General features: G+C 40.3%; 1 protein-coding gene across 1 annotated transcript; it reads left to right on the top strand.

The window, feature by feature from the left end:
• Positions 1 to 12,160: 12,160 nt before the first annotated feature.
• Positions 12,161 to 13,995, top strand: LOC130471314 (uncharacterized). The gene is made up of 3 exons (XM_056841365.1): positions 12,161 to 12,685; positions 12,740 to 13,863; positions 13,986 to 13,995. The coding sequence occupies exons 1-3, from the start codon at positions 12,161 to 12,163 to the stop codon at positions 13,993 to 13,995; spliced, it is 1,659 nt and encodes a 552-aa protein (XP_056697343.1).
• Positions 13,996 to 14,995: the final 1,000 nt, after the last annotated feature.

The following is a 14,995-nucleotide window of genomic DNA, read 5'->3' on the forward strand; positions in this document are numbered from 1 at the left end:
AAGACACCATCTCGAGCAACAAACACCTTGTTCTCAGATGTATTGTAGAAGTAATACCCCTTTGTTTCCTTTGGATAGCCCACAAGGATACATTTGTCAGATTTTGGATGAAGTTTGTCTGAAATTAATCGTTTGACGTATACTTCACATCCCCAAATCTTAAGAAAAGACACATTTGGAGGCTTTCCAAACCATAATTCGTATGGAGTCTTTTCGACAGCTTTAGACGGAGCTCTATTTATAGTGAGTGCAGCTGTATTTAGTGCATGTCCCCAAAATTCTAATGGAAGTTCGGCCTGACCCATCATTGACCTGACCATGTCTAGCAAGGTTCTGTTCCTCCGTTCCGACACACTGTTCCATTGTGGTGTTCCAGGAGGAGTCAATTCTGATAGAATTCCACATCCTTTCAGATGGTCATCAAATTCATAGCTCAGATATTCACCGCCTCTATCAGACCGCAGTGCCTTAATCTTCTTGCCTAATTGATTCTCTACTTCACTCTGAAATTCCTTGAATTTGTCAAAGGATTCAGACTTATGCTTCATTAGGTAGACATAACCATATCTACTGAAGTCATCAGTGAAAGTAATAAAGTAGCTGAAACCACCTCTAGCATTTGTACTCATTGGTCCACATACATCTGTATGGATTAAACCCAATAGTTCATTTGCTCTTTCTCCAACTTTAGAGAAAGGTTGCTTTGTCATTTTGCCAAGTAAACATGATTCGCATTTACCATAATCCTCTAAGTCAAATGGTTCTAGAATTCCTTCCTTTTGAAGTCTTTCTAAGCGTTTCAAGTTTATATGGCCTAATCGACAATGCCACAGATAGGTGAGATCTGAATCATCCTTTTTGGCCTTTTTGGTATTTATGTTATATACTTGTTTGTCGTGATCTAATAAATAAAGTCCAACTAATCTAGCAGATCCATAAAACATCTCTTTAAAATAAAACGAACAACTATTGTCTTTTATTAAAAAGGAAAATCCCTTAGCATCTAAGCAAGAAACTGAAATGATGTTTTTAGTAAGACTTGGAACATGGAAACATTCTTCCAGTTCCAAAACTAGCCCGGAGGGCAATGACAAAAAGTAAGTTCCTACAGCTAATGCAGCAATCCGTGCTCCATTTCCCACTCGTAGGTCGACTTCACCCTTGCTTAACTTTCTACTTCTTCTTAGTCCCTGTGGATTGGAACATAAGTGTGAGCCACAACCTGTATCTAATACCCAAGAAGTTGAATTAGCAAGTATACAGTCTATAACGAAAATACCTGAAGATGGAACGACTGTTCCATTCTTCTGATCTTCCTTTAGCTTCAAGCAATCTCTCTTCCAATGCCCCTTCTTCTTGCAGTAGAAGCATTCGGATTCAGAAGTGGGTTGACTGACCTTCCTCTTTACAGATTTGGCGCCAGTTTGCTTAGTTGGGCTGGCCTTGTTGCCACCTTTCTTAGCATTCCTCTTCTTTCCAGATTTCTTGAACTTGCCCCCACGCACCATAAGCACATCCTGCTTATCACTTTTGAGCGTCTTTTCAGCGGTCTTCAGCATACCGTGAAGCTCAGTGAGCGTTTTGTCCAGACTATTCATACTGTAGTTCAGTTTGAACTGCTCATACCCGCTATGAAGAGAATGGAGGATGGTGTCTATAGCCATTTCCTGAGAAAATTGCTGATCCAGCCGACTCATATTCTCAATGAGTCCAATCATTTTGAGAACATGTGGACTTACAGGCTCGCCTTTCTTAAGCTTGGTCTCAAGAATTTGCCTATGTGTCTCGAATCTTTCGACTCGAGCCAGATCTTGGAACATGTTCTTCAACTCACTGATGATTGTGAAAGCATCTGAGTTGATGAACGTTTTCTGCAGATCCGCACTCATGGTGGCGAGCATTAGACATTTCACATCCTTGTTGGCATCAATCCAACGATTGAGGGCTGCCTGAGTGACCCCGTCGCCTGCGGCTTCGGGCATCGCCTCTTCTAGGACATACTCCTTTTCTTCCTGCATAAGAACTATTTGCAAGTTCCTTTGCCAATCAGGAAAGTTTTTCCCGTTCAACTTCTCCTTTTCGAGAATTGATCGAATGTTGAATGAATTGTTGTTTGCCATATTAAAAACTACAATTGAAAAGAATAAACAAATAAATAACCATTCACAGTTTTTCTTAATAAACTTAAATTCTAGCATACATGCATAATTCAATGTTTATTAAGCATTTTATTCAAGTTATGTGTTCCGGCAGGTGTGAATAAAATGATTCCAAGATCCTAAAATCATTGAAGAACTAAGCACAGTTTGTCGACTTAATCCTAAAACATCTTAGGTAAGCAAAATCCTTTTGCTAATAGTCTAGAAACTATTCTTGGTTGATAGGTACGTCTAAGAACTTATTAGGTAAACCTATCGATTTTGCCACGACATAAAAGGACTCCTTACTTATATCGTTGAGTTTCACCAAAACTAACATGTACTCACAATTATTTGTGTACCTTGCCCCTTTAGGACCAATAAGTAACACCTCGCTGAGCGAAAACTATTACTAGATTGATGTAAAGGATATCCAAGCAAGTGTATATTTTGGCATGGCACCTTTTAACTCAATTTTTAAGTTTGGAACTTAAGGCTCTTACTATGTTGGTTAGATTTTAAGTGAACTAAAATCCTTAATCATGCAACATAATCAAGCCACAATCTTATGCATAATTAAGACATATTTAAAGCAATAAATAACTTAAAGCATGCATAAGATAAATGTGATCTAGTATGGCCCGACTTCATCTTGAAGCTTTGACTTCAAAGTCCGTCTTGAAAATCTCCGTGGGAGGCACCATTTTCTTCAAATAGGATAAGCTATAATTAAAACTAATTACAACTATTTGATGGTACGCAGACCATATTTGAATTGAAAAACAACTTTGGTACTTTAGACCAATTACATTCAAATTAATGGTACGCAAACCATATTTTCTATCCTATTTGGGCCATACTAGTCACTTCATAACCTGCAAAACAGTACATATACAATATATACCATTCACCCATTCATTATCATGAATAGCCCACATAGCTGGTCAGTAAAACACATTATGCATCACGTAAACATTTGCAGCAATTAATCAAGGGCACCAATAATCTACCAATTATTCAGTCCTTATTAATTCTAATCAAGTTGTTTTAACCTTAAGGATTCGTAGACCTAATCAAGAGTTTATGACTAAAAAGCGCCCCCACTTAAACCAATAAATTCATATGCTTTACTAATTTTAAACATAAAAATGTATTTCAAGTCTAACCGGAAACATACAAATTTAATTAAAATTTAAAGCCCATATAAATTTATAATTGAATCCAAAAATTTTAATTTGATTTCAGTCGTATTTAAATTAATTCATGATTTTAATTTTAGTAAAATAATTAGAATAAATAAAATTTATTATAATTACAATATTCAAAATTAAAATCCAAGAAAATAATTTAAATTATTAATTTTAAAATTAATTAAAATTACGTAAACTGAAAATTTCAAATTAAACATTCAAAACGATCTAATCGCAACGCAAACACCCTACGCATCGCACGCCCATGGGCCACACGCACACAGCCATCGCTGGCCATGTGCGCGCAGCCCATGCGCTCGTCGCATAGCTGCTGCATCTACCCATCGCAAGCCATCGCACAAGTTGGTGCTCGCTGCGCGCGCGCCAGCGCTCTATGCACGCGAGCCATCGCTCGCTGTGCGCGCTCGCCAGCGCTTGCTGCGCGCGCTCCAGCGCTCGATGCACGCGAGCCATCGCTCGCTGTGCGCGAGCCATCGCTTGCTGTGCGCGAGCAATTGCTCGCTGCGCGCGATCGACGCTGGGCGCAGCGCTCGTGGCACGCGAGCTTGCGCTTGCTGCGCGCGAGGCTGCGCGCCCTTGCGCGAGGCAGTGCGCGTTGTGGCGCAGCTCGCTTGCTGCCCACACGCGACTGCCGTGCCTTGCCTTCGCCCATGCCTCATTCGTCCATAGCTCGTGGCCCACGACACAAGGCAGGGCTGCTGCCTTGTGCTCGTGCACCATGCCCTTGCTCATTGCATTCGTGCCGCACGGGCGACGAGCTCCCTTGCTCGTCGTCGCATGCCCGCACTATACAACACCCCTTAAGGGTAACACGTAGCGTCCATTGCTTTGTGCGTGCAAGTTATATGAACGAATCGCATAAAATTTAAAAAATTTATATTTAAAATTAATGACAAATTAATAAATTAATATTAATTTCATAATTTTAGGGCGAAAAAATCGAAAATTTATTATTCAATTGATCTCCGATTATCATGGATTCAAGCCTAGGGCATAAAAATTTAAAATTTATCATAAATTTACAATTTTTATGGTGGAGTTTAATCATAGGTTTCTAATTAAATTATAATTAATTATGAAAATCAAATTAATTCTAAATTATTCTAATTTTCAACAAATTAATCATAATTACAAATTAGATTGCATAATTAACAAGGCTAGGCATTCAAACTTGTTAAACATATACAGTAGGTCAATCAAAAATTCAAGATTTATCAACAAGAATCGCAAATATTTAATTTAACATCTTAAATTTACGAAATTTTGCATTCGAAAAACTAAAACCTTCGAAAAGTCATAGTTAGGCTTCGAATTTGAGAATTCTGGGTTCGGAAGAAAAATACTGTTTTTGTCAAAATTTTAGAATGCCTTTTACATGCGGAATTGACACAAAAATCACTCGATTTGGATGAGTAACGAAGAAACTGCCGAAAAACTGCGTACGTATAATTAAATAAACGCAATTTGCAATTAATTAACAATTACGAAAATTAATCACCCCTTTTAATTCTTGCAAATTTGTAATATTTAACCATGTTCATGCAATTTAGATTATGAAAATAATAAGAGGCTCTGATACCACTGTTAGGTTATGATACATATGACAATTCATAAATCATGCGGAAACAACCATTAAGCCGGGAATACATATTATTTACACATAATCATATAGCATAATTTAGATGCATACTCTTTGTTGCGTGCCTTCCCTAGCTGCGCCCGAACCGAACAAGAACAAGTCTTTAGGACTCCAAGTGTCGTCCCTCCGTAGATAGTCCACAGCACGTCCGGATCCGCCTTAAGATTGACCAACTAGAATCGCCCCTAAGGTACTATAAATTTTCGGCACTTTTGAGCAAGATGTGTGACTGAATTTTTCTCTCAAAAACTCACTTTGAATACTTGAATAACTCGTTATAAATTGTGAACCCAGGCCACATATTTATAGGGGTATGGAAAGAGAATTGGAATCCTATTAGGATACGAATTAATTAAATTAGAATTATAATAAAACTCTTATTTAATTAATTTATCAAATAGAATTAGGAATTTAATCATTAAACGAATTCTGCACGTTTTAGGTTTCGTATGCGAACACAAACACTTACGCGAGCATGACCCGCAAGCGTGCAGGCCATGCCCGCGCACAGCCCGCACGGCCGCACGGCCCACGCGAGCTACAAGCCCACGCGAGCTGCAGCAATGCTCGCAGCCCACTGCTCGCAGCTGCGCGCGCTGCGCGCGCTGTGCGCGCTGCCACGGCCTGCTGGGCCTGGCCTTGCGCTGGGCCTGGCGTGGCCTTGGCTGTTCGTGTGGCGCGCTTGGCTTGCTGGGCGATGGCCTGGCTTCGTGCTGGGCCCTCGTCCGGCAGGCCTCGTCCGATGCTTATTCGTACGATACGCTTCCGATTAAATTCCCGATTCCGGAATTTATTTCCGATACGAACAATATTTAATATTTTCGATTCCGGAATTAATTTCCGTTTCAAACAAATATTTAATATTTCCGTTTCCGGAATTATTTTCCGATTCCGATAATATTTCCGATTCTGACAATATTTCCGTTTCCGGCAATATTTCCGATTCCGGCAATATTTCCATTTCCGATAATATTTCCTGATACGTACCATGTTTCCGTTTCCGGCAACATCTACGACTTGGATAATATTTATATTTCCGATACGATCCATATTTCCGTTTCCGGCAATATCATCGTTTCCGGAGTATTCATTTCTTGCCTGTGACGATCTCAGCTCCCACTGAAACCAAGATCCGTCGATTCCGAATATCCATAGTTGGAGTATTTAATGCCATTAAATACTTGATCCGTTTACGTACTATTTTTGTGAACCTACGGGTTCAGTCAAGAGTAAGCTGTGGATTAATATCATTAATTCCACTTGAACTGAAGCGGCCTCTAGCTAGGCATTCAGCTCACTTGATCTCACTGAATTATTAACTTGTTAATTAATACTGAACCGCATTTATTAGACTTAACATAGAATGCATACTTGGACCAAGGGCATTATTTCCTTCATAAGCGTCCTTGGTGTCTTGAGATCTGGCCTCGTACGGTGCCTGCAAGATGAACTCTAGGCCAAGGGGGGGTCCCCGAGGCGGAGCCTCCGACGCTCAAGTCAGTACAATTGATGTACAAAATGAGGTGTTTAGGGGAGAGAGAGAGTAGGGTGACTTCTCTAGGGTTAGAGAATCACCCCTTTTACCTTGCCCCATGAGGGGTATATATAGTGTTTTGTTGGGCCTTTTGAGGCCTTGTTGGTGGTATTGGGCTTGAGTGGGTTTTATTGGCTTTTGGGTTAAAATGGTGGGCCCATTTTAACACCCCAACAAATGCCCCCCAGACCCAATTCTATTTGAAAAATGGGTTGGGTTTTGATTTTGATCACGGAATTTTTACCTTCGGCTCGGTTTTTACCTTCGGCCCGAATTTTTACCTTTGGCTCGATTTTTACCTTCGGCTCGGATTGTAACATCGATTCGAGTTGTAATCTCGGAGTGATTTTTAACCTCGCTCTTCAAATCCGGAGATCTGTTTATGAACGTGCTTCTAAAATCGGCTCGGATTGTAACATCGGTTCGAGTTGTAATCTCGGAGCGGTTTTTTACCTCGGCTGGGACTGTAACATCGATTTGAGTTGTAATCTCGGAGCGATTTTTAACCTCGCTCTTCAAATCCGGAGATCTGTTTAAGAACGTGCTTCTAAAATCGGCTCGGATTGTAACATCGGTTCGAGTTGTAATCTCGGAGCGGTTTTTACCTCGGCTCGGACTGTAACATCGATTCGAGTTGTAATCTCGAAGCGATTTTTAACCTCGCTCTTCAAATCCGGAGATTTGTTTAAGAACGTGCTTCCAAAATCGGCTCGGATTGTAACATCGGTTCGAGTTGTAATCTCGGAGCGGTTTTGTACCTCGGCTCGGACTGTAACATCGATTCGAGTTGTAATCTCAGAGCGATTTTTAACCTCGCTCTTCAAATCCGGAGATCTGTTTAAGAACGTGCTTCTAAAATCGGCTCGGATTTTAACATCGGTTCGAGTTGTAATCTCGGAGCTACACAATTTTGATCTTCAATATTTGATGTATTTATGTTTGTCAAACATGAATTTATAATTTGTTTTGAACATGATGAACAATTTGAGGTATATGCTCTTGCAAAATGACTTATTGTTAGACAATGTCTGTCAAATTAAGTTTCCAAGAATATTAGCATTTTACCAAATTTATCAAGTCAAGTAATTATTAATGTTGACAAAATATAAAGTACAAAGCTTAAATAGATAGAAGACTTAGCTTTGAGGTTGGGCCACTCAGTTTTTGAGTCGGTTTGCTCGGCCCATTGTATTGCTCGGCCTCTTTCATGTTGTATGCAACTTCTTTTTGGATTTATTTGGTTGGCATTACCTAACCCATTTAAAGAGGGAGATTCCTCATCCTCTTTAAAACCCATTATTGTTGTTCCATTTTCAAGCTTTTCACTTTGTGATTTATCACAAGCCACTGCTCGTTATTTTTGGAACCCGCTGACCAGTGGAGACACCCATTTATCGGCTCCGATCTCTTCGATTTCAGTCAACCTCGGATGGGTATATAGAATCTCTTCGGGAGCTGTGATTCGGACCTCAGAAGGTCGGCTTCGGCACCATGCTCGGCTTTTCCAGCCATTTAGTTTGCTTTGTTGATGCTGATTTATATTATCATCACTATCCACCAAAACTAGGCGGTTGTGTTCGGCACTGAAGACTGACCTTCGGCACTGAGCTCGATTCTAAGCTTTGGTACTTTGCCTTGATTTTGAGTTTCTCAATTGCAGTAATACTCATTTTCTCGATTGTGAACTGAGTTTCTTTTTAATATTGTCGGCAAATATTGAGTTAGCTTGCTGCTTAGTCATCCTCAGAAAATGAGCTTCGAAACTGTTCGAACTAAGTTCCGGTGCTGAGCTAGGGAGCTGTTGACCCTGGCACTAACTTTCAGGTACTGAGTTTAGCCTCGGGGGCGAAGGCTCGGACCGTGGCTCCAACTTTGGACGATTAACCTTGGCGGGTCAACTTCGGATCCCCGAGTAGTTGCCTCGGCATGTTGTTTGGACCTCGCACACTGAATTTGGCACTGCTTTTCGGCATTGCTCGAGAGCTTCGCTGCTATGCTCGGGAGGTGGCTCGGCGCTGACCTCGGCACTGGGAACAGGGAGCTTCGGGAGACTAGAATCTGAAACGGCATTGGAAGCTTAGCTTCGGCGGTACTGGCCTCGGAAGCTTAGCCTTGCTCTGCCTCTTCTGATCATTGTATTGCCTCGGGCCTTCCTCAATTACTTTGAAAACAATTCATCCACTTAAGCTCAGTGAGAAAGAAGATGGATATTGACGTTGCAAGTCTTGTGTTTTGACAAACTAAACTGGTTTTGCATTCATCTCTGAAGACTTTGCTTAGATTGAGAGCAAGAATCAGCTTCAGATGGCACAATTTAGCATATCTCATCAAATTTTGCCGACATTGTGGCTCGCATTATCAACTTTTGATGTTGTAATCATGAGTTTGCCTTCGTTGCAGTTGCCAATTTGCCTAGCATATCATCAATTAAACTAGTAATTTTATTTGATATTAATAAGCAGAGACATCATAGATAATGAAAACTTTAGAATTAACGTATGGTATGACTTCATTTAAGCATTATGTCGGTTGCTAGCCACTCGGTGGGTAGCTGGCCAGCTTAGAAATGACCATGGCTTAATCATATTGCAATTTGATTGATCGAGCGGTTGGTGTTCATACATGAGAAGTTCCCCACTCAATCAATAAACAACAGTATGCTATACAAAGTCTTAGAGTATATAGAAAATGTGTAAAAGTTGGTTAAGAGAACTTAGCTTTGAGATCACAATGAGCAATGCAAGCGTTATGGTTTCTCTACTTGACACCATGTCCGACCCTTGGCTCGGGCAATAATTACTCTGTTTCTCGGCCGCTTATTTTGCTTTGCCGAAGTCCTTGCCTGCCTCGTGTGAGTTAACCTCGGAAGTGAAACTATGCTCGGCATTGACCTCGGTACTGAGTTAGGCCTCGGGAGCGCGGGCTCGGACCGTGGCTCCACTTTCAGACCGCTGAGTATTTACCTCGGCATGTCGTTTCGACCTCGGGAAGTTCTTCGGGAGACTAGCTTCACCTTCAGCCAGTCTTTGAGGTATTTTGTCAAACACCTTGTGGGCATCGACTAAATTGATGATGCTGAAGTTGCAACTATGAAATTTCCTCCATAGTAGCTTCCATTTTCAAGCTATGGTATAAATGGAGAGGTTGAGCTCGGGAGCTTCGCGACTGCTCGGGAGCTTCGGCACTGAGCTTGGCGGTCTGACTTCGGCGTGACCTCGGAGGCTTGCCGACGAGGGTGGTTGTCGGCCCTAAGGAGATCAGCTCCGGAAGTGATGCAGCGTGCCAATGTATGCTGTTTTGACAAATCAAGCAGATTGCACTATTTTGACAAATCAAATCAAGCATCTTTACTTGGGCTATTTTGACAAATCCAGCAAAATAAATCACCAGATATTGCACTGTACCAAAGTAAATTTAACACTTTGGAGTGTTCGGGTATTTTGAGTACAACAAGCAAAATAAACCATTTTCTTTTATATTTTGTTGACTCGTAGTTTGTGCTTTGGGACGAATTGAACCACCAGCAGTACAGAGTAGTTCTTAATTCCCTTTGTCATTCGTGACCAAGATTCGACCCGAGATGGTTGAACATGGTGGCATGAAAATGTGGATTTTCATGGGTTTTTGCTCTCGATCCCCACAGACGGCGCCAAATTGTTCCGGGGTTGAAAAGATAGTATGAGCGTCCTTGGTGTCTTGAGATCTGGCCTCGTACGGTGCCTGCAAGATGAACTCCAGGCCAAGGGGGGGTCCCCGAGGCGGAGCCTCCGACGCTCAAGTCAGTACAATTGATGTACAAAATGAGGTGTTTAGGGGAGAGAGAGAGAGTAGGGTGGCTTCTCTAGGGTTAGAGAATCACCCCTTTTACCTTGCCCCATGAGGGATATATATAGTGTTTTGTTGGGCCTTTTGAGGCCTTGTTGGTGGTATTGGGCTTGAGTGGGTTTTATTGGCTTTTGGGTTAAAATGATGGGCCCATTTTAACACCCCAACATCAACTTTTTATAATTTATAGGGTCAGTTGTCTGCGCGAGTCACCTTCTTCTAGGCTCCGCGCATTTAGAGATATTAATGTTCAAATAAACGTGTTGGCATACGTGAAATGAGAAATGATGCATCTATTGTGGAACGGAGGAAATACAAAGTATTTGTGTTACCTATATAATCTCATCTAATCTACTCCCTACTATAGCTCCATGTACCATTGATATCCAAAATGCAACAACGTACTATGACAAAATACATTATCGGTTGTCTCATTCGTATGATCCAAAATTCCAAAATCATACCATACCATCGTATTTAATTGCATCTAGGATCACAACGGTAGTTTTTGTAAAACCTCAGGACAAGCTCAAATTTTATTTTATTTTCTGACAAATAGTTCATTCAATTCAAGCATTCAACCAAAATACCATATAAGGAAGCTGATTTTTTTTGAAAGGGAATACCTACGAAACTAAAGGTAGCTAAGACACTGTTGATTCCTGGTTTTGATGATGACAAGCTTACCTTCTACTAATAGTTCGTTTTGGAGAATGTCAGGAACAGGTTAATATTTAAAGAAGGACAAATGCAACAACCGAAGCAAGCTAGGGAGCTTTGAAGTAATTAAGTTCAAAGTACGTGGCAAGATTAAATCAAGGATCAAGTCAAGCAAATTCTATAAGGGTCGAAAGGTATAAGACCAATGTAATTTAGTACATGCTTAGTATGGGAACAGAGTATTTTGAAGAGTCCTAGTTATATCGTGAAACGAAATAAATCAGTTTTACTTTTACAAAAAGATAAACATCAAATGTTTTAAACTGATTTTACAAAACTGTTTGAAGTTATACTCTTGAATTTGAGTTAACATATAACTCTCAAAATACGAAAAGATTGATTTTCCTAAACGCGTTTGAAGTAAGATTTGCGAAAATCTATCTATTGAAAAGAGTCCTAAACTGGGTTGGATTTGAATCTAGGTTAAACACTTGGATTCGTATAAATACAACCTTTGTTCTTTGCGAAACTTTTTATCAGACTTATTTACATCAACCGGAAGCTTTCAGGTATCACCCTTAAAGTCTTAATTTTTAAAGAAGTCTGTTCCTGTTCCCATATAGAGCAGTATTTGTTACTTAGTCTTATATCGTATGTTAAGTAGTTAATTAATTCTTATACGTTTGATTAAAGTGTTGAGTTATTGTATGTTAAGCCTGAGTCAGGCTTACTTGAGCAAGAGAGAAGATCTCACGAGAGATCAGTGAGTAGGAACAGTTGAGGGACTGTTTCCATAAGGGAAGGAACAAAGAGGGTTGTTCCTAGTCATCTGCAATCAGAGGCGATTGGCAGATTGTGGCCCGAGTAGATTAGGTTTGTAAAGAAACTAAGTTGTTTTGCCTAATTAGTGAAAGTGTTTAAGTCCCCAAAGGGGCCGTGGTTTTTTCCTCTCTATTGGGCCTAGAGAGTTTTCCACGCTAAATCTTGCTTGCATATTTTACTATTTCTGTTCCTTGTAGTTTAATTTTTATAAATACGTAAAATATCAATTCACCGCCCCCTCTTGAGGAACTCTGTAAAACTAACAATTGGTATCAGAGCGAGAACCCTTTAAACTGCAGGTAACGCTGACGGGAAAAACGATTCTGAAGCTATGAACACTACGGAGAAACTAGAAGAGGGATACTCAACACAACGACCTCCAATGTTTAGCGGTAAATACTATTCCTACTGGAGAAACAGGATGGAGATTTTCATTAAGGCTGAAAACTATCAAGTATGGAGAGTGATTGAAGTTGGAGACTTCCAAGTCACTAAGCTGAACTCCTCTGGAGAAACTGTTCCCAAACCTGTTGATGAATTTGACAAAGCCGACTATGAAAAGCTTGAACTCAATGCCATGGCCGTCAAAATCCTTCATTGTGGACTAGGTCCAAATGAACACAACAGAGTTATGGGCTGCAAGAACGCGAAGCAGATTTGGGATCTGCTCCAGGTTACTCATGAAGGAACAAACGAAGTTAAGAGATCGAAGATTGATCTCTTAATGCACCAATACGAGCTGTTCACCATGAAGACATCTGAAACGATTCAAGACATGATTACTCGCTTCACAAACATTATCAATGAACTAAACTCTCTTGGCAAAATCATAACTCCTGAGGAACAAGTCAGGAAGGTCCTAAGAAGTCTACCACAAGCTCCCTGGATGGCTAAAGTCACAGCTCTCTAGGAAACTAAAGACTTCACAAAGTTTAACCTGGAACAACTGGCTGGATCTCTCCTAACTCATGAACTGCAATTAAACGCGCCACCTTCAGAGAATACCAAAAATAGAGCTCTTGCTCTAAAAACCGAAAATGATGAAAACTCTGAAGAAGATGAAGAGACAGCTCTGTTTGCTAGGAGGTTCAGAAGAATGTTTAGGAACTACAAAGATGTGGAACACAGAAGCAAACCAAATAGAAAGTTCCCTAAAACTGACACTGGATGCCATAAGTGTGGAAACTTGGAACATCGCATTAGGGAATGTCCTCTATGGGATCAAGAACGAGGAAAGGGAAAGGAAACAACAAAAGATAGATTCAAAGACAACAGAAACTCCTTTTCCAAAACTGAGGTAAGAAAAGCCATGATCGCTGCATGGGGAGATACTTCTTCTGATGAGGAACAAGAACAACCCAACGAAGAAATTGCTCACCTGTGTCTTGTAGCTGAACATGAAGATGAAGAATCCGACTCAGAATCTGATAAATTCCAGGCAAGTCTTGTTCATATTAAAAGTAGGCTTGAATCCATGTCTAAAGTAGAACTGTTTGACTTACTTTCTTGTCTCACTAGTGATTATGAGGATCTCCTAAAAGAAAAACTAGACTCAGACAGAAAACACCAAGACATTGTCAATAAACTCACAGAGGAGTTGGAATGGACCAGAAACTCAAACTTAGATATTGACAATCGTTTCTTTAAACTCTTTGATCAAAACCTTCATATAAAAGAAATGTGTGAAGCCTTACGCAATGAAAACTCCTGGCTAAAACAAGATCTGATTGACCTAAAAATAGCCAAAACCAAGAACCTCTATAAAGAAGAACTAGAAAAAGCTCAGTTAGAACTAGTGAAAATTCACCAAGAAAATACCCATCTAGAAAGTGAATTGACTAAAAGGACCAGACACAAAATAGAGGGAACACCAAAATGGATAGAAGAAGCTAGAACCAAACGCACAGAAGGTTTAGGTTTTAACCACAAAAAGCATCATCCTAGAAAAACCAGAGTAGATTTATACAGTGACATAGTATGCACCTTCTGTGGTCAAATCGGTCACTATAGAGTTTCTTGCCCTAAAAACCAAAGGTACTTGGAAAAGAACATCAAATTCACCAAAACTAAATGGGTAAAGAAAAGTGATTTGATTCCAAGTAAGGAACCCAAGCTATGCTGGGTTCCTAAAAACTCTAACTAAAAACTTCATGCAGGTCGAAGTGAGGGGGAACAACACATGGTACCTAGACAGTGGTTGTTCCAAGCACATGACTGGAGACAGAAATAGATTTCTCTCACTCACGACCTACGAAGGTGGAACTGTGACTTTTGGCGATAATAAGAAAGGTAACATCATTGGCATTGGTAAGGTTGGTAAGTCAAAGTCTCATTCCATCGATAATGTGTTTTTGGTTGAGGGACTAGGTCATAGCTTATTAAGCATTTCTCAATTCTGTGACAAAGGCAATTATGCAAAATTCTTCTCAAATAAATGTCTAATCATCAATAGTAACACAGAGACAGTGATCCTAGAGGGACAGAGGAAAGGGAACACATATGTGGTTAACCTCAACTCGGTCCCTCACTCCAATCTAACCTGTCTCAGTGTTATTGAAGATGATCCTTTGTTATGGCACAAAAGATTTGGTCATGCTAGCTTTTCTCTAATGAATAAATTAAAATTGAAAAATTTAGTCACAGGTCTCCCAAATACAAAGTTTGCAAAACAATCAGTCTGTGATGCTTGTATCAAAGTAAAGCAAGTAAGAACGTCCTTTAAATCAAAAGGGGTAATCAGCACAACAAGACCACTGGAGCTGATCCACATGGATCTGTGTGGACCAATGAGGACACAAAGCAGAAGCGGAAAGAAGTACGTACTCGTAATTGTAGACGACTTCTCAAGATACACATGGGTGATCTTCCTATCCAACAAGGAAGAGACGTTTGAAGAATTTCTGGCTTTCGCCACAAAGGTTCAACGACAAAGCAATCATAAGCTGGTCCACATCAGATCAGATCATGGTACAGAATTTCAAAATAAAAGATTTGATGATCTATGTAAAGGTTCAGGAATAGATCACAACTTCTCTGCTCCCAGAACACCTCAACAAAACGGTGTTGTAGAAAGAAAGAACCGAACTCTTGAAGACATAACAAGGACTATGTTGATTGCTAGTGGACTTCCAAAAAGTTTCTGGGCCGAAGCTCTAAATACGGCATG

The sequence above is a fragment of the Spinacia oleracea genome, chromosome 4, assembly GCF_020520425.1.
Source record: "Spinacia oleracea cultivar Varoflay chromosome 4, BTI_SOV_V1, whole genome shotgun sequence".
NCBI classification, from domain to species: Eukaryota; Viridiplantae; Streptophyta; class Magnoliopsida; order Caryophyllales; family Amaranthaceae; genus Spinacia; species Spinacia oleracea.